This window comes from Podarcis bocagei (assembly GCF_964188305.1).
Source record: "Podarcis bocagei genome assembly, chromosome: 9".
NCBI classification, from domain to species: domain Eukaryota; kingdom Metazoa; phylum Chordata; class Lepidosauria; order Squamata; family Lacertidae; genus Podarcis; species Podarcis bocagei.
Window position 1 is genome coordinate 57,214,352 of NC_138134.1, and position 20,856 is coordinate 57,235,207.

The 20,856-nt window shown below is 39.4% G+C and overlaps 1 protein-coding gene across 3 annotated transcripts in view; it reads right to left on the reverse strand.

Moving 5' to 3' along the window:
- The window catches only part of GSTCD (glutathione S-transferase C-terminal domain containing), a 55,720-nt gene that overhangs the window by 25,596 nt on the left and 9,268 nt on the right, over nucleotides 1–20,856 (reverse strand). For all 3 annotated transcript variants that reach the window (XM_081209346.1, XM_081209347.1, XM_081209348.1), the window contains 4 exons: nucleotides 19,152–19,568; nucleotides 18,417–18,869; nucleotides 17,642–17,896; nucleotides 16,620–16,713 (listed from right to left, as the gene is read on the reverse strand). In XM_081209346.1, the coding sequence (XP_081065472.1) occupies nucleotides 16,620–16,713; nucleotides 17,642–17,896; nucleotides 18,417–18,869; nucleotides 19,152–19,562 (1,213 nt within the window). In that variant the 5' untranslated portion in view covers nucleotides 19,563–19,568. The remainder of the gene's footprint in view (nucleotides 1–16,619; nucleotides 16,714–17,641; nucleotides 17,897–18,416; nucleotides 18,870–19,151; nucleotides 19,569–20,856) is intronic.

Consider the following 20,856-nt stretch of genomic DNA (forward strand, 5'->3'; position numbering starts at 1 on the left):
GGTGGAAAATTAAAGGGGGGGGGAAGTTTTTCATCACTACTGAGAGATTGGACACCAGCCCAAATCCTCTGAGCCTTAAAGCTCTGTGGTGAAAAAAAATTAGTAAGTGTTCACGAAAATATTAAATGGTTAAATATATTTATGCCTTTCTATATATCTGTTTTGCTGGTTAAAATACTAGCCATGTTGCAAATGAATATATGTCATCAGGCGTCCATCATGTGGCTGAGTGCAAATATAAATAATAAAAGAGGCATGAGATATTTCAAATATGCTCCATTACATATAATATATAGGGCTGCTCTGGGCAAAAGCAATTTTTCACCAGTGGTACATCCTGCCCCAGCTGTCAAAAAGTCCACCTGTCCATTTTTCCTCCTGCTGTACAGCAGGGTATCAGCACAGAGGAGAGGAAGGAAGGATCAATGTACTATATGAGCACTGGGGCATTGTCTCTGCAGGAAATTATCTTACCACCATAGCTTTTATTGCTATAACACAATGTCTACATCTTCATTACCTTAAATTCCTTCCACCTTCCAAGGTCAAGGTGGCATCAAGCTTCTTCCTCTCTCCCTCATGCCTCATATTTTCACAACATCACCATGAGTTACCTCTATCAAAGATAGTGACTAGCCCTAGACCAGATATGTCCAAGTAGGCTGTGATCTACAGTCCAATATCAAAAATTGGCAGTGATGTACCACCCAGGAACAGGTGCAGGGTGGGCAGCAGGGATGGATGCAGGGTGGGTGGGCAGGCAGGCGCTGGCTGCTTCCCCCAAGGGGGAAGGGATGAGTGCAGGGTGGGCGGGATTATTGGCGCAGGGTGGGCCACGCTTCTCCTTTTCCCCCACCCCCCAACCAGCGTGCGATCTCTAGATCTCTGAAACCAGCTGGGCTAAAGATCTCTGGGCGATGCTTCTCCTCTCCCCCAACCAGTGCACAATCTCTCTCTTTCTCTCTTACACACACACAAACAAACACATGGCATGCCTTCCCATCTGCATACGCCTATGTGCTCTTCCTCCTCCCTGCTCCCACCTCACACGGGCTTCTCTTTCTGCCTCTGTTGTGCGTGTGCTCGGCCCGCGATCGAACCCCGCGATCGACCAGTTGATCACGGTTGACAGGTTGGACATGTCTGCCCTAGGCTATTCAGTAAGCTTCATGGCCAAGTGGTATTTGAACATCCCCATATCTAACAATCTAACCATGATGCCACACAGTATGGAGCTGGTAACTCTAGTAAACCAGTAAGATACCCTATTATGCATGAAACTCTTAATTATGTTAGTAGAGCCAGAAATCTTTCGGCTCGGTTGTGACCCTATCTGCTCCACACCTATGTGGGGCAGGTGGGCATGGTTTGATCAAAATAAGACAGGCAGGCTAAATGGGGAGGCCTGATGCACCTTACCTGGCTCCCAGGCCAGAGGTTCTGCTTTACATAACACATAGCTCCTTCAGCCATAGCAAATGCGATCTTACATTTTTGAGCCAAAACAAGAGATTGTGGAACACACAGCTTCTGAAGTTCCATATTAATCATTGAAAAATGAGAGTACTTCTTACTTGAGTGCTAACACCACAAAATAAAAATAGCATTATCGTAACTGCTAATAAACTTCATAAAAAACCCATAAGGCCAGCAAGTTCAGGCATACAAAATCCATCTGTCATGGGGAATGACTGTGCTTTGGGATGATCTTACTCTTTATATAAACAGCTGATTCTTGCATAAAGCTTAGCAGAAACCCAAATATTAACTTGATTTCATGTCAAGTTATTTAATACTTTCTGAGAAGGCTGACTTGTCTTCTCAAAAGCTCATTCAGTTATATCTAAAATTGTTTTTTATCACGAGCTATGTAGGGAGACCCATGTTGTTGGCAGAAGGAAGAGGGGAGCTGCCTGTCAGTCTCCATTCTAACTCCTGAGAATGAGGTTTCCATGGTAGCTATGGAGATGGGTTGGACTTGGTTTTTGTCACTTTCAGTAGCACTGGGGTGGGCAGATCCAGCACCCCCCACTCCTTAGGAATGCAAGATCGTGTAAACCCAATCTTCTCGCTTGGGACAGGAATAACTGGTCCTGCCCTGCTCTTTAAAAGTGAAGCAGGAGGAGTGTGCCAGGTGTTGGGACAATGTCTTCAATACTTCTTAGTCATGTATTTTAGAGCTCTGTCACAGACATATGAATTGTGTGCTCTGCACTATGGGCTAATGTTTAGACTGTGTGCTGACTTCTTGAACAAAGTTTTCAGCTCTCCTCGACCAGAAAATCTGACTACTGTGTCCAAGGATAGGAAAGAATTCAGTGTAAGTTCCTGAGGCATAATATCAGAATGACTATCTTATCTCTAGGACCATTTTTTCCCCAACACCTGAGCAGCATGTTTCACTGGAATTCTGTTTTAGCAGCTGAACACCTCTGTTTCCCAGTAGTAATTCCACAGTTAGGGCTTAACTTGCAGTAAACTATATGGCATTGCTCCTGACACCCTCTTGAGTTTTAAAGAAGTTCATCTATATGTGTGCTGTAATAATGGAGCTGCTTCCTATTAAATCCAGATATCTTTTAGAACCATTGTAAAAGAGCTATATATTCAGGTTGGCTCTAAGCATTTGTTTTTGCCATGTTTTTTCCTCACCTTAGTTGCAAGTGAATATTACCGTATAGGACGCACCGTCCCATAAGGCGCACCTAGGGTTTTTTTTGGAAATAAAGGGGAAGAAATTTATTTCCTCCCCAGCCCCCAGAACAGGCAACTCTCCACAAGCCGCGGGAGCCCAGCACCGGGCTCCCGCACCTTGCGGAGAGCCGCGCGAAGCCTGGGCGCGCTGAGCTCAGCACGCCCAGCCTTCGGCATGCAGGCAACTCTCCGCAAGCCGTGGGAGCCCGGCGCGGGCTCCCACGGCTTGCGGAGATCAGCACGAAGCCTGGAGAGCCAGAGGGGTCGGTGCGCACCGACCCCTCTCGCTCTCCAGGCTTCAGCGAAAGCCTGCATTCGCCCCATAGGACGCACACACATTTCCCCTTCATTTTTGGAGGGGGAAAAGTGTGTCCTATGGGGCGAAAAATACGGTATGTTTTAGGTTTGGGGGGTTTTTTGCTTTAAATTTCCTATCTTAAATCTTTGGGATGTAGTGGATTACTTAAATAACTGCTCTTAATTTTGCCTGTTCCTAATCTCTACTTGTTAACTACACATGGAAAACTGAGTTGCTATATCAATGGCAAACTATTTAATAATTGTATCTCCTGACTTGATATCTAAAAATCAAAGTGAGCAATTAGCTTGTAAGCACCAAACCAAAAAGCCTTTGGGGTGGGGGGAGGAACATATGAAATATGCTTTTAATTATATGCATGCAGTATCAACTTTGTGTGTTATGGCTGGACCATGAAATCTTTTGAGATAGGTTTAATCTGTTTCTAGTTAATTTTCAAAACACTTTAAGCTCCTAGTCAGTAACAAACACTACTGCTAAATTTAACCGACAGAATTTAAAATGAACGGTACATTCTGTTCTTTTAGATACTTGGATAAGATGAACTACAGAAGGAAATGAATATTTTTGGAGCTTTTTGGTATGTGGCCTATTTTATTAAGTATTCACAATATACTAGGAGAAAATCAAGACTTTTATTATTATTCCTACAGCCTTTTTATATGCTGCACTGAAAGCCAGACTAAGAGAGAGACTGGTGATCCACTGAGTAGATCTCCAGTCTTTTTAAATTTCTGTAAAAGCCTGTGGGGTGTTTCAATTCAGATCAAGGCCATTGCACTAGGGGAAAGGGGTGTATCCTTTCCTTCAACACCATTTTCCAAATGAAAATCCCCTCCACCAAGCACTTTATCCCATTAGGGAAATGTATGGGCATTTGTAGGGGAAAGCGCTGGCAGACTTGTTTGAGCATTAAGACTTATGGCACAAACCTCTAATAAAGCAAAGGACATGATAAGGCTGACCCTAAAATTATAACACAGTGTTGTTCAAATACTTGCTGCTGTGCTTCACTTATAACACCAGTGATCCCTAAGTTTGGGCATGTACAATTCATACACATGCCAGTTCATCTGAAAACAGTGTCTCTCTTCTCACTGGCTCATAAAGCTACATACCACTTTTAAACCCTTCACCGAGGTTTGCTGCAAGATGTGGAAATGAAAGAGACATTACTGTGCTAAAAACAAAACATTGCAGAACACACTAAATCCCTTTCGATTACACAAATTGCTTTTCTGGACAATGACCAACAGATTCACATCTGAAAACACTTGGTCGCAAGCAATACTACCACCTTCAGTAGGACTAGTATCAGTAAGGTGTTCTCAGGGTTTCTGCCAAATTAAGTGTGAATGAGCACATCCATAAATCTAAGCACATACATAACTATATTTGCCAACTTGAAGATTTGGCTTGAAACTAATTGTGCATAATGTAGCTTTACATTTTTGTTTTTAAACAAAATAAAGGCTCTGATAAAATTTTTCCAATGAAAATATTGTTTCTGCAATTGCCTGTTGCAATTTAATGTGTCTACAAATGAGTGCTAGTCCCTCTGCAGGGACTTTAATTGTGCTTAACAGAAACAAAAAAAGTAAACAAGAACGCAAAGTATGGGAAGACCATTTTTCAGTAGGGTTTCTGTATTATTAGCGTCTATATATGGATGTGTTAGAAAGCCACAGCTTTAAAGAAAAGTTAACGTTATCCTCGTAAACACTCTCAAAATACATTTACAAAGGACAAACATTAAGTTTATGATACACAGAGAGATACTTTTATTTGTATCAAGTCACAGAATGGCTGGTTTCTGGCAAGGGTTGACTTGGTGAGCATGCAAACACAAATATCTACTGAGCTAGTCCAAATTTTGGCTTAACACGTCATCTAAACTGGGATTCATAGTCAAGCTCTCTCCTTACTAACCATAAGCTGTAGCCAAGGTTAGCAAAATAAATAGCTTAACCAACAGCCAGGGCTTGGACAGCAGAGTCAGCCAAACTTTAGCTTAAGTCAGCATAGCACAGCAATAAAAAATGATCAGAGAGCAAAGCAGCTGGGAGCTCCTCTCTGGGAGCTCACACAGTCTCACTAAGTCTGTGTTTGACTTAGTATGTTGTGTGAACCAGCTGGTTAAGTGGTAGCTTACAATGGCATACATATGACCCAGCGATAAGCAGGTGGCCAGTAATGCCCTACCAAAGAAAATCTTAGCAATCCCCTGCTTCCCTGGATTTTGAATCAGGTGCATGAGTGTAGTAAGATTTTCTTCAGCTGTCACTTAGCAGGAAAATACAGACCACCCAGCTTGCTGAACAGTTACATGCACATTATGGTTAGCCGTTGCTTGATCATCTGTGTTCATTCTTCATATCTTCTCTAGGTTTATTTCACATGAAAAAAGGCAGTATCAAATTTGAAGTGCAAAAGTCCCCTAAACATATCCGAACATTAATAGTGAAAGCAAAGTCTTTTTCCAGGATCTGATAATGTATTATTGTGCTTTCTGATTACGTTTTAACATGTTTCAGTTACCTCTGAGTGTAAATTTCTTCAGGGCTGATATCAGAACTAAATTTTAATAATAAACAGTGGGGAAAGAAATGTTGCTCAATGACACATAAGACCCATATTTCATACTTGAACTTTACCACTATGACATAGGGATATAGAAGAAATTCAGTTCGGTTCTTGTTTTAATATAAATCTATCCAACTTGCAGTTACTGAAACAATGCAAAAACCAAAACACAGGCATAACTTGAAATTCATACTTCATCAAATTTTGCAATGCAAAATGTGTACAAACAAAAAATGTGTACAAAACTGTAAATTAGGGGGGAAGTTGGTATAATATTGCATGTATTAGTGAATATAGAACACAGAATGCATTCTGTTAGAGGAAACTGCTTGCAAAAATGTGTAAGGATAAATTGCATACAAAAATGTACATATTAGGAGAAATATGCACTAAAATGTAGACCAATTCTTGAGAGGTTTTCTTTAAAAAAAAATCACAAATGTGGCGAGGTGTATTTAAGATAGGAAAAAGGAGGAACTGAGGGAAATAGAAACTGACAGATTTGGCTATCCCTACTGTGTCATTGCTGTTGCACAACACAGTTGCAATGTAACATTCAGAATTTGCTACCACAAGACTTGGATGGTTATCTCCGCCATGGCAGCCTGATGGTACAAGTTTCTTAAATGTATTTATCACTTCTGATATCAGTCTTAAAGAGATGGGTCTGGGGCTTTAATTCTTTCCATCAAGCTAATACATGAAATTTCACCTCATCTCTCCTTTAAAAATAGAACAACAAACTGGACTAAGAACAGCTAAGTACATCCTGACAATTTCACATTCACAAAGAAAGCATAATTGCCCTAAATACAGATTGTACCTTGATCTTTATCTCATTTTTGTATGTATCAAACACATCACAGCTGAGGCAGAGCCCAAACAAGCATGAAAAAAATCAATGTAAAAATGTACAGCAGATAAGATGTACCAGTAACTTAAAACCTCTAACGCAGATGGTATTAGATGTCATAAACGATGGCATGAAATTGGTCCATGTCGAATCAAGTATGCAATGAATGAACTCTTTCAAGGAAATAGGATTTCTAATGAATCATTCCCAAATATTCCAAAACAGAGTACCAGAATGAATATTTTGGGTACTGGTGTATGTCTGTTGTCACACAAAATCACTATTATGCCTTTTGTTGCTGTTGTTTAGTCATTTAGTCATATCCGACTCTTCGTGACCCCATGGACCAGAGCACGCCAGGCACTCCTGTCTTCCACTGCCTCCCGCAGTTTGGTCAAACTCATGTTAGTAGCTTCGAGAACACTGTCCAACTATCTCATCCTCTGTCGTCCCCTTCTCCTTGTGCCCTCAATCCTTCCCAAAATTAGGGTCTTTCCCAGGGAGTCTTCTCTTCTCATGAGGTGGCCAAAGTATTGGAGCCTTAGCTTCAGGATCTGTCCTTCCACTGAACACTCAAGGCTGTAAGAATGGATCAGTTTGATCTTCTTGCAGTCCATCGGACTCTCAAGAGTCTCCTCCAGCACCATAATTCAAAAGCCTACACTACTGTAATTCATGGCTTTTCAATAGGACTCATTCATATATAGTGGTGTCTTAAGGTATAATTGCCCTTTCCTAGAGTGAAATTACTGTTTTTTCTTGTCGGAAAAACAGACAATTTCTTAGAAACCTGTAGTCAATCAAGTGTTGCTTGATTTGGTTTGGCTATGCAGGATTGTAACTTTAAAGCTAGGGGTGCTTCAGTCTGCACAACAGGGATGCAAGGGCCATTCAATTTTTATGGTTCTTTTTAAAGAGGGTACATCAATTTGCTATAGGGCCTTTTTTATTTTAGTTGTAAAGGTAAAGGTAAAGGGACCCCTGACCATTAGGTCCATTTGTGACCGACTCTGGGGTTGGGCGCTCATCTCGCTTTATTGGCCGAGGAAACTGGCGTAGTACAGCTTCTGTGTCATGTGGCCAGCATGACTAAACTGCTTCTGGCGAACCAGAGCAGCACATGGAAACGCCGTTTACCTTCCCGCCGGAGTGGTACCTATTTATCTACTTGCATTTTGACGTGCTTTCAAACTGCTAGGTTGGCAGGAGATTTTAGTTGTACCTGAAGTTAAAACAACAGCCAACTCTTATTTCACTCATAGAGGGAAGGTGTGAGGCTAGGGAGCAGATAAGGGAGTAACGCCCACCCAGGAATCTCCAGCTGAGATCCCACCACCTTGCTGTGTAATGTCAGTAAGCCTAGATGTTGTGTTATCATGTGTTGCTTTTCTGTCCCATAGATTGAGAACAGGTTTATACTACAGCACACTTCACTGTACAATGGCCACAGCTGCCTTAGTCTCAGTAGCATAAAAGGAATAATGAAATAGTATTAAGTTAAATTATACGGTAATCAAATCATATCTGTCACAATCCCTAAGTCCTCAGCCAATGACTGAAACAAAGCCAAAGCTTAAGTACGGTAACTTTATTTACCTATATTCATGCTTTGTTGCCCTCTTATCTATCTCCCAGTCTCTTCTCCACTGTTACAACTACAGGTTGTAAGGTCCTCAGGGCAGAGAATAGCTGTTTTGCTTACGTTTTGGTACTTAGAACAGGGGTTACCAACCTAGCCTCCATGGGCACCATGGCACTCACAAAGACTTCAAACAGTGCCCCCGGGCCAGTTGCCCCAGACTCTGAGCTTTCACTTTAAAAAATAAACTAAAATTCTAACCTACCAAGAAAGAAAATTATGGGGCAAAATGTGAAGGCACCTTCTTAGGGTGGTTCTGTTAAATCAGAGTGGCACAGCTACCTTGTTTATTTTTCTTGGTCCCAAGTGTGCACATGCTCTCCATAAATAGAACCAGCAAGACATGATTGACTTTCTCATAGGGTTGTTAGAGGTGGTTGCTTCTCCAATTTTGTGTTATTTCATGTCAGCCATTTTGTGTTATGCCATATCTCCTCCATGGCACTCATTTAGTGATTGGTACCCCCAGTACTCTCTCAAAATTCGAGTCCAAAAATTGGCAACCCCTGAAGTCAAAATATGAAAGAAGAGGAGGAGGAGGAATAGGAGGAAGAAATCAATGAAGGAATTGCAAAAATTCAAAATCTAAAGGCATAGTTAGGACATTCCAGAGTTTGTGGAATCCAACACGGTTGGTCAGATATTATTTCCAAAATAACCTATGTTATTGTCTTCTAAACCTCCTAGGCAGAAATAAATTGAAAGCTTGCTGCCACAAACGGACCTGCTTTTTGCTGGATAGACCTGGATGTGACCTTGTGTTTGATGTCCTGCCAGTTAAAACAAGGAGAAAGAACCAGCCTCTACAACAACATTCTATTTAAAATAATCAAACCTGTTGAAATGGTGTCAAAAGAAATAACAACAACAAAAAAGAAAACCCACCCTAGATGTACTTTTTAAGGGATTTAGGCCACAATGCTGATTAAAATTTAAAAATAGTAATACAGGGAGTTTGCCAAACTCTTTGGCCGCTGTTGGAACAGTGATGTGGAATGAAGGCAGATAATTCAAATAGTGGATTCTAGAAAATGAGTAGAATGTCTGATGGCCTCTTCATCAAGAGTGACAACCTGGGACCATATGAGTGGCCCAGAAGTAGTCTAAAAGCATATGGCGTGGTTCTAGAGCCGAAGTAAAAAAAAGTCTAGATTTGTAAGCCAGGTTAATGAGATACTGCTGGAAAACTAAGTGCAAGCTTCCCTGACAAACAGCCTGGTATAACATAATGTAGAAATAGAATCTCATTTTATCATTCATGCGAAACTCCTTTGCATAGAAAAAACCACTTACATTACCACAACAGCCTAAAACTATCACTTAAGCACTGTTAGATCAGGAATGTACCACAAGTTCACACACTTCCCCACGTCTCTCTTCTGCAAGCTAGCCATTAAGAGGAGTTAGTGCAGTATCCATGCTGTGTCAGAGTCATAACTAAAAATGTGCCTTTGAAAAAGGATTTTTTCTTAAAACATGTTCGACTCTAAATGAGCACTGCTCAGACTTTTGATCATCTTGGTCGCCTTTCCCTGCACATGTTCCATCTTGTCAATATCCTTCTTAAATTGTGGTGCCTAGAACTGGATGCAGTATTCGAGATGTGGTCTGACCAAGGCAGAACAGAGCAGTACTATTACTTTCCTTGATGGGAACACTATACTTCTGTTGATGTAGCCTAGAATAGCATTAGCTTTTTTTGCTGTCCATATTAAATAATGCAGCATTTTCTAACACAACAGGATTTTGGGGCCATGCCAGGTTCCAACCCTGGTTGCACACTCTGAAAACCTTGCATGAATAATGCAGAGGTAATGCAGTTACCTTCAAAAATTGAAGGTATAGAATTCTCCTGAGAGTGAATGAGCCCTGAACATGGCCTTGGTTTCCTAACCATGGTTAGAAGTCTGAAAAAGTCACAAACAATAGTCTTGACTGAGGAACTCTCTAACCTCTCTTTTCAAGTGATGTACATTTTTAATTGTTTTGAGTATAAAACTCAGCAAGTCTTAAATGTATCTTGATCTAGAATCACCATACCAATAGGATTAAGTATTTTAGTAGGGAAATAGGCAGGAAAAATCTCCTTAAAGATTATTAATTTATATGTCACTTCTTTTTTTAAAAAAACACACAGGGTAGCCGTGATGGGCTATTTATTTTTTAGATTCAGGCTGGATTTTTTTTCCAATGGAAAAAATAAGTTATGTTAGGTCTGCACAGTTTTATAAATAGAGTGTCATTTAATGACAGAAGGCCAAAAGGTTTCATTTTCCCTTCCTGTCATTTCCTATCTAAAAATTTCTCCTGCCAATGAGAGATGACAGATTTACAGTAAGTTCTTTGTTTTGGTTATCTCTCAGGTATTGAGCCATGAAACTCTGCCTCATATCAAAGTCATGTCATCATCTGTTGCTACATGTTTTAAAAACCTTGCACTGGATGGTCTTTGTCTATATATGCACATACTCTAGTAACAACTTTAGTCATAAATATATCTGAGAAACTAATCACTTGGCATCAGAACAAACTCTGCCTCACCTTAACTCTTTATGCGGCACTTAACTTGCTTATAAGTTAATGCAAGGCAGATTTTGGTCTAGGCAGACTTAGGACAGAGGCATCTGCTATCTAGAAAAAGGTCTTTCTTGCATGTCCAAGTTTGTTCATGTAAAGGGTCATGGCTGTAATTGTTCCTGCTAGTTCAGATATAATTAAATAATAATAATAGGAATGTAATGAAAGATAGGAAAGACAAAACAGGAAAGGTATTTTGTTCTTTTTAAAATTACCCAATTACATACTTTTATCTTCAAACAGAAATATACTAACATCTATAAGGTTAGCAAAACAATCATCAATAACTTCTCTTGGCTTTGACCTTGAGTTCTATTTTGATTCTGCCTGCAATATTATACTATTTATGACACCGTCTCTTGAGTCCTTGACCTCTGAACTTCTGAACACGCTTCATTTTGATCGTACCTTCCATTTGTTGCTTGATGACCCAGACATTAGTCATAGCAACTCTTCCTTGAGCAACTTGAGGAAGCACTATCTGACTAGGAGGTCTCATGGTTCCTGAATTTGTTGAGATTAGAGTCTGAGGGGGAAACCCCTGAAGATCTCTTGGAGGAAGACTCAAGACCTATCAACGGTATTTGAGGTAAAGAATGGGAATCTACTAGGCAAAGACTCCCAGTCAGAAGTCAGAAGACACAATCAAAGGTGCCACAGCCCTTGGGCACGAACCGTTCTACCACCCCTTTAAATGCTCTGTATGGTCAATTGAGGACCAAGGGGTTTAGAAGTCATCAGGTCTTTCTAGGGAAGCTGATCTCTGAACCTTGCTGGAACAATGCCTGCCTTCTGAAATAATTATACATATTAAATCACTGGGCTGCATTCAATGCTGTCCACGCATGAGAGGAATGGACTTCCGTCAGGGCAATGGGATTTTCCCCTCCCCTTTCCCATTCTGCTCTGGAGATTTTGGGGGAAGTCCCATTTTGCAAGCAGAAGTCCTCTTTCACAGTGTTGGATTCTATCCAATACACACAAAGCAGTCTGGCCTTTAATTGGGATAATGAAAATCTTTTTATATATCTGAACCAATGATGAACTGAGCATAATGAAATACTTAAGATTCATTTGGTATTTTGTCAGAACAATGCTCCTGGCCCAAAATCTGCCAATATAAATTTTAAATCTGTAAACATGTACAGTATAACTTTACTTTTAAACTTGAAGGAAGAAACAAGATAAAAGTCTGACCCTGCTAAATATAGGACTGGATCCAGTTTATGAAATTCATCTGCAGTTCTTAATTTGGAGATCTGAAACTACTACAAAGGCAGATGGAAACAATAAGCAGATTCGGCAGATGAGATTTCCTTTATCTCTGAATTTTGTAGCAATTTGTGTTACCAAAAAAGTCAGCATCAAATAAAAAGCTTAAACTGCTTAGGATGTTTTTCCTCCTCCAGATATTTAACCTAATCCTAGCTTTAATTAATTTAAATCAGCTGCTTCTTTTCATACCCTTGCTAGCTAAGTTGAACACATTGCTTTCACTTCATCTTGCTGACATCTGTCCAAATCTGCTCCTCCATTCTTGATCCAATTGATCCAATTTTAGACATACTGAGCAAAGAAATCAAACTGTGGCCAGGGAAGATTGGAGTGACAGAGTCGCCACATCCAAAGCCTTGCCAGCTCATGACAGTCAAGAGTACTTCTTTTTAACAATCCAGTAATTTTCTTTAAGGTCACTAATGCCTTGCTAAACATAATACCAAGAATCACAGCAAGCCATATGCATGCAGCATATCCTTTGCCAATGTTGAGTGTTATTTTCTACCAAATAGGCCACTGGTCGTACAAACAGATTTTGCTGCCCTCTAGTGGGAAACAAAGGTTTCCAGCCTACCAGAAATTTCCTGTGGAAATTTATTAAAAAACAGGTACAACACAGATAATCTGTCTGAATCCTATAACCTTTGTACTGATTGCCAAGCTGATATAGCATTGTGGATACTTACAGCCAAGATGAATACAGTTTAGTTTAAACAATACAAGTCAAATTGTTTTTGTATCTAATAAAATATCTTTTTAAAAAGTGTTATATTCTTGTTTAAAACACACTAAAATTTGTTATTTGCTAAAGAAATATTCTAAAATTTGAATTTTCTTCTAACAATGAATACACTGATATAATATTATAAACAACTACAGTATTGATATGATTAACATTTGTTCCAGTATCAAACACAGAACTGGACTGTATATTTGAGATGTGATTAAAAACGGATTCTCTCAAGAACACGATTTTGTTCACAAAGCAATCTGTACTACTACTACTAATTAAATTTGTATACCGCCTTTTCACCAAAGATCCCAGAGTGGTTCACAATGGAAAAATACAAAATGAGAATACAAAATACATAATAAAACTTATTGCATCTATTAGAACAGTCATGTCTGTGCCATATGTGAGCAATGACACAAAAGGCCTATATAATGATATTTGGGTGGGGGCCTGGATTATTTGCATGGGGGGGATGGTATTCTATGCAACATGAAAGTACCTTTAACATTCTAAACCACTGCAGACATTAATTGCAAATAAACATTACGTGCAGCAATGAAACTGCAAATGATCTAAACCTGCTGCAAACTGGGGACAAAGACAACAAACTATATAACTCAAAATTCAATAAAACTTTTCCCAGAAAATGCCAGAGAAGAATATCAAAGGCACTTTTTCAGCTTCTTTATTTTTAAGAATAGGCTGCCAAATGGCATATCAGCCATGTTCACAAGACACATTAAGTCACACTTTAGGTCCAGGGGTGAAGAACTGGATTCAGCCTGAGGGCAGGTTTTCCTGCTGTAGGCCAGCATGGACAGGTGAGTAAACGTGAGTAAGGCCACCCATCTGTCAATCACCTGGCATCACAATGACATCAGCTGACCAATTTTCCTCTGCCCATGCAGTTTGGAACTGAACTATGTGACAAAGGCACAGAGCTTTGCAGGCATCAACAATCAGCTGATTATTGTCAGGCAGTGCTTGCAGAAGCAGTTTTGCAAGCACCAATGATCAGCTGATTATCAGTGCCTGCAGAGCACTGTGCTTTGCGAGTGGTGCCAATCAGCAGCATGGATTGGCCAAAATCGACCTGGTTTAGAATGATGTGCATAAGTCACAGCTTGCATGCTTTCCTCTTCCCTCTCCGCCTCCTGCACAGTTTGGAGGAAGAGTTTAGGAATTTCTGCTTCCACATTTGCTTAGCCAGTTTGTCACTTTGTTTGAATAATAGTTATTATTATTATTATTATTATTATTATTATTATTATTATTAATAATAATAATTTAGTTATACCCCGCCCATTTGGCTGGGTTTCCTTAACTAAGGTTTGTTTAAAACAAGTCAACTAAAACAGAGCCACTGCACTCTCAATGTGCTGAAACAAAATTTAAAATCTTATATACTTGATTAGTGATACTTAACTTTTTAAAAAATAAATAGGAACTTCCCGTTTCCTTAAGGTAATGTGTTGGAATTGTGCAGAGCCATTCCATCTGCTGTTGGGATCATAGGATCACCATTACTCTGGTACCATTGTGCAATGAAATTTTCAAAAATGTATGAAGATTTTAAATGTAGGACACAGCAGAAGAGATTAATTAGAAATATTTGTTGATTCACTTGAGCTTCACTTGCATTACATTGCTATCCTTGCAGATTAACAGGCAAAGAACCATCTGTTGTGAGAAACAAGCAGCAGCAAAGGAAGCTTAAGAGGAAGGAAAGCTACCCAAAAAAAGATGAGGTACTTCTCAAAGCCATTCAAAAAGTTCTGACAGACTCAGAAAGAAAATAAAGGACTTTCAAGTAGTTTTTAAAACCTTATTTTAAAGGGTAAATAGCTATTTGAATCCTACTTAAGGGCGGGCTGTTGTGTTTATTATTGAAAGAAAAGCAACGTTTACAGCAGTGATCCTATCACTTTAAACTGGCAATAAATTTTAATACCATATCTTTTCACAAGAGCTTTTGCTTTCAAGCTTTCTGTGCTAAATACAGCACTGAAAGAAAATTCAGCTATATTACTTACTGTTATTTATTATGACATGTTTTGAGAACTCTTGTGAATTATTTTATTCTTCCAGTGAGGATGCAACTGGTAGATTTGCCTAGATTCTCTTCCCCACCTCCACTCCCATGCTTATTTTAAATAGATATTTGGAATGAGTGATGACATGTGTGCATGGGGAGTCCAGGAACTGGAAAAGGTGAAATCTTCCCACTTCAGGCCTCAAAAGACTTACATTTCAATCCAGCCCCAATGCATTGTTGATTTTCAGAACAATGGAGTCTTCTTTAACATACATTAAGCAAACAGATCTGTGCTGTGAATTATGCAGGTAATTGTTTTATGGTTGAGAGCAAGGTCAAATCTGAAAGATCAGGGAACTGCATCACAGTTGTGCAATGTCTTCAGTTATTTTCTTTTATTCAATCATTTCCACAAGTGAACTAGTCCAATACATAAGGCTTGGTGTTCCTTTACCATACACATCTCAGCACCACACATTTGGTGGCCTCATACATCAAACTCTTAAGCCCTCACAAGAATACTTTTAACTGACAGCCCCTTCCTGTTTCGGAAAGCTTAAGGAACTTCTGCTGAGACTAGATAATAGGGTTATCAAAAGGCAAATGCCTTAAGATCTATTCCTGCATTCAGACACTATTCTGCACCGACATGCAATTTATGTAGTGATTAAGCCATTTAAAAATAAAACCAAATTGCAGCTGTTTTGCATGAGTGTCAACCAAAAGCCACCAGAGGTAGCAGTTCTGGGGAAGTTTAAATAGATGGCATCTGCCTGTGCAAAGGACATATCATGCCTGTGAAGAAAGTTGTATTTACAGCTGGGACACATGGTGCAAAATGAAAACAGGCAGCAGTGATGTTAAAGGAATATCACCAACAAAAGCATTCCTGTTAAAAATTGATCTGAGGAGCTGAAGAAACTGCTTGCATTATGTGTTTGTGAGATCTTAAAGGAATGGCAATACATCTGGGCTGTCTATTCACCTTACGTTTGAAACTAGATATTCAATAATCTAAGTGAACAGAGACAAAAAGATATGGATAAACACAGGATTAAGTTTCAGAAGTGTACAGATTTTTAATAATGTTAGTTTGTACAATAAGCTGAAGTGTAGAACAATCATAGAATTTAAGGGAGAAATTGATCTAATGCACCTTTTATGGAAGGGATGGAGAACCTGTAGCCCTCCTAATGTTATGGACTCCAGCTTCCATCTTCTCTTTGCCATGCTCCCTAGAGGTGAAGGGAGTTGGAGTCCAACAATATCTGGAGGGTTGTGGATGCTTCATCCCTGTTTTACAGCCCAATATTTTATTTTGTCTATTCAGAATTACACCCCTCTGTGTTTAATGATTCCAGGCAACTGTGCCTAGGACTTAAATCTTAATCTCTTCTTAATTCACAAGTATATGCTGGAGTTAGGGTTGCCACCTTTGTTCTGGCAAAAGACAGGACAGGAAAGGGCAGTGCGGTTGGGCCCCCCCTTTTTTTTATCTAGTGCTGAAGTGATTTCAAAGCAATCCATTACAATCTACTGCAGCCTAACAGGATGAACTCTCTGGAATTTGTCTCTCTCACACACGTATTGTAAATCTGTCTGTGCTTGGCTTAAATACATGAACTTCCACACACCCTTTCAAACACATACATTTGGAGATGATCCCTAACTTGGCAAAGGAAGGGGGAGGGAAACCTGAAATACGGTACTGAACTGTATCAATACAGAACATAGCATTTGAAATAATAATTAAAAGTTGGTCCATTAGAAGAAGAGAAAAAAAAAACCCTCCAAAATCCACAGTTGGACATATACTTTATTAGGACCTGCTAAAGGGTTGTCAAAACATCCTTTGGCAAACAAATGAATTTCAACAGGAATAGCATAAGGCAAATAAAACAAACCTACCTTCTCCTGGATTAACCGCTGCTGGCAGACTGTCCCAATCTAGAGTCCAATTAGGGCAAGGATGAGGGGAAAATGTTGCTTCAATACCACTTTTCTGCATTTAAGAGGAGGGGGGGGGATCTTAAATCAGCTAAATAGGAATGTGAACTTTGCAAGTACTGTAATGATGGCCAAATGTTATGGAAAATTATGTTTGTTAAACAGCACATGTAAAATACAGAGCCGCTATGTTTGTCAACAAAACATGCTCACTGGGACTAAGGGGAGTTGCAGTCCAAAACATTTGGAGTGTATCAGGCTGGGGAAAGCTGGCGAACATGAACCAGGAAATCTCTAGTTCAAATCTCAGCTGAGCCATGAATTCAGTATTTGGGTAGGCACCTGTTCTTTCAACCTCAGTCTCCATCTGCAGTATGGTTATAATGCTGATCATCTTTGCAGAGCTGTTATAAGGGTTACTTGGGAGTTTTGTGTACTTCAAATGAGCTGTATCAGTATTATAGGGTTCTCCCCCTCCCTGGTAGGATTATACCATCAAACAAAATACAACCTATTTTTAGTGACAGAGACCTTTGATAAATATGCTTGATACAGTGGTACCTCAGTTAAGTACTTAATTCGTTCCGGAGGTCCGTTCTTAACCTGAAACTGTTCTTAACCTGAAGCACCACTTTAGCTAATGGGGCCTCCTGTTGCTGGCATGCCGCCAGAGCACAATTTCTATTCTTACCCTGAAGCAAAGTTCTTAACCTGAAGCACTATTTCTGGGCTAGCGGAGTGTGTAACCTGAAGCGTATGTAACCTGAAGCGTATGTAACCCGAGGTACCACTGGATTGCAAGAAGCCAGATAAAAAGTATCTATTATGGATGAATGCATTGAAAAGTGCCTATTTTGTGTTAAATATGTGTACAATTTAAATGCTGACTTTTTGTGCATTCTATCAAAATATCTGCACAATCCATTCTATGACTCAGTGCCAGTGAGTGAGTGAGTGAGTTGTGTGTGAAACTATTAAGTTACCATTAATTTTGTCATGGTTGGCCTTGGTCCACCTATAAATGAAGTGTCTTCATGCTCTTCCTGTGGCTCATCAGAAGCCGTGCAGATAAACTGCATGTGTTCATCTGATAAAGAGACTGAGCCTTGGCGGGGTAAAAATTGCATATTGCATTTGGCAGCAGCTCTCTTTATTCCAGGTACTTCCTGAACTCTCTGGAACCAACTAGATATCAATGGCAATCTTAACAAGTTCTCTTGGTGTTTCTTGCTGAAACCCTGCAAGGAAGAAAACAAAGCTCTGGTTATCAGAGAAAATTTATAAACCTACCTGATGTACAAGCATGAATCAAGCGTGTCTCTGTTGTCTTAAGACATTCACTACCTTGTGGGCTTAACCCAGGAATATATTGGCTTTCTGCCTCACTCAGATTCAAACTGATGAGTGGTAGTGGTGGGGTTGTACACAAAGAGAGATTCTCATGCCTAACTTAACCACTATGACTACAAAGAGTGACATAATAGATTAATGGATTTAAAGCTTAAAAATAAATAAATCAGAGCCACTACAGGAATAGAGCTTTTAGTGGAGCCAGCATTGTGGTTCTACCAGTCTGCAGGGGCTGCAGTCCTAAGCACACTTACTAGGGAGTAAGTTGCATAGAACTCAGTGAGACATACTTCTGAGAAAATATGCTGAGAATACATAAGCTCCAAGCGATTCGTCTCGTCCCAACATCTACTAGATAATGTTGACAGTTTACTGGGAAGCAACATATATAAATGTGTGAATCCTTACAAAAAAATGATGGATGCATGGAAAGAGGACTACATCAGCCAAAGTGAAGTATAGTCCTTCAGCAAAAACGTGTTCCAAGTGTGGCAATTCGGATGTTTTCATCTTCCTAATATGAGAGGGCTCCCTTTTGGCAGCAACTGGTGTTTTCTGCAAAGTTAATTTAGATAAAGCTAAACTCAGTTCCAGTTCTGCAGGAGAGGACTCCAGATTTTCTGCTAATCTTCCCTCTTGTGAAGAAACATCTTTACATGCTTCCTTGACGGATGTCTTTTGCTGTTGAACTTTCTGTCTTCGAATTTTGTCATCATTATGTACTCTTACAGGCTCTCCCAGCTTCTTTTCAAACCGTAATACTTCCTCCGGAATACTCTGAACCTGATCCGAAGACACGCTCAGAAAGTTTTCAACTGCCTGAGGGATGCTGATTTCACAAAGTCTGGTCCATTCACTAACCTGCAAATAAATAGGATTAATCAGTTGACTGTTTTCCAGGCCTTTCATAATAAGGTATGAACCTGTGGCTGTCAAGGTGCTGTGGGACTCAAAACACTCATTAGCTCCATCCAGCATGACCAATGGTCAGGGATGATGGGAGTTGTACTGCAGACATATATTAAACTTTGTTCAGTGCATAGCCTAACTGGTCACTTCTGCATTAGGGTCATGCACTGAACTAGGTTTAATATATGTGAAATCTATTACGAAATAGATTTACGAGAAACTAGAAATACTCACTTCAGCACAAGCCTTCAAGCAGGTCTTTTTAAATCCCAAGAGTTCCAAAATGTCCTCCTTTGACGGATCTGCTTCATATGTTTTTTGTACTATGTGCCTCAATACTACAGCAAGTCCTGCTCGACAAAATCTTCCATTCTTCTCGACAACAGCAGGTAAACAGCAGCTCTGGACCACCAAAGGAAGTTGACATCTTTTGATGAAGCAAATATCCAGATCCTTGGGAAATACTGTGTCTTTAGGCTGGGCATCTGAAGCTGTATCACCTGGCAGTACTAAAAATACTCTGAATGTCTTGCAGTCACAGTATGACAACAAAAACAAGGATATGGAGGTGTGGAGAGGAAAGACACAATCTGCATTCTGATTAATGTAGTCCAGGTACAGGTGATCTTCAGTCAATCCTTTCATTTTTTTCTTAAAGGAAGAAATGTGATTAATAAAATTATAAAAGGTTTAATATAAAGCTATGCAAAGCAATAATGAAGATGATCCAGAACACAACCCCTGCACAAATTGGGGGTTGCCTGTATATATAAATAAACAGAAACAGTGATCCCTAAAATCCATCAATTTCTCCCTTTCTCAATATAGTATGCAAATATTAATTAATCTTTGTTGTTACTGTTTCTAAATGGATTTTAATATTCTGCATTTTGAGTATATTTCTTATTGTGTTTTGAAAGGCAGGACAGTTAAAATAAAAATAAAAATAAAAACAATAAATATTGCCAAGACTGTTTCAAGGTCACATAAGAGAAGGGTCTTCTGAAGCAAACATTTGATTATTATTAATGAAATGCACTTTTTGGAGGGCCATTATAGGGAGGTCACAAAAATTAGTAATGTATATGCAATTCTTTCAAGTATAAAATATATTTGGTTCTATCTAAGTTTTACTCAGAGCAGATATAGACTTAACTATTTTTAAAACTCAATACATTGTGGTTATTCTTTTTGTTTACATATATAAAAAACAACCAAAAGAAAATCAAACTAAACTAAAACCAGAATGGAGGGAAGCAATTAGATGAGAAGAGGAGTGGGTCAGCATGCATAGGTTTTGCTCACTTTCAATGTAGAGGCATCATAAAAAACCTGTACATTCAACTATGGCCAGAGTTCAGTACAGAATTGCCACAGAGCATGATAAGTACCAAATTTACGTAATCTGTAGCTAGTTCATGTATGGAAAGCAAGAATAGATCTTTTGTCCATTGTTGGATTGTTTGTCCGTTTACATTTCCAATGTTGTAAAATGATATGTTTGGCAACCAACAGAGCACAACTAATCCATTTCCGTTCCCTGGGGTAAGCTTCCACACAATAAGGAGGTGTTCTATCAAGGCCCTTTTGTCCATAAATTTTAGTTGTTTCCAGAACCAAGTTGATATGATCAGTGACCTCTGTCCAGAATTGGAAAATAACAGGATAGTACCACATCATGTGAAATAAGGAGAGTATTGACTAAATTAAATCTTGATAGCTCAATGGATCTATTCTAACTTTGTCCACATGCAATCCACTGTCATTTTCTACCCACAACCAAGACAGTTAATATCCCTATCATTGGCTTGGATCAAAATATGCAGTTCTGCTAGCAGAAAGCCTCTTCTGCTCAGGGAAGACTCAATTTATGATAAATCCAGAGATGTTCTTCCATTTTACTGAAGACCTTTGTTTCATAGACATATTGCTACAGGCA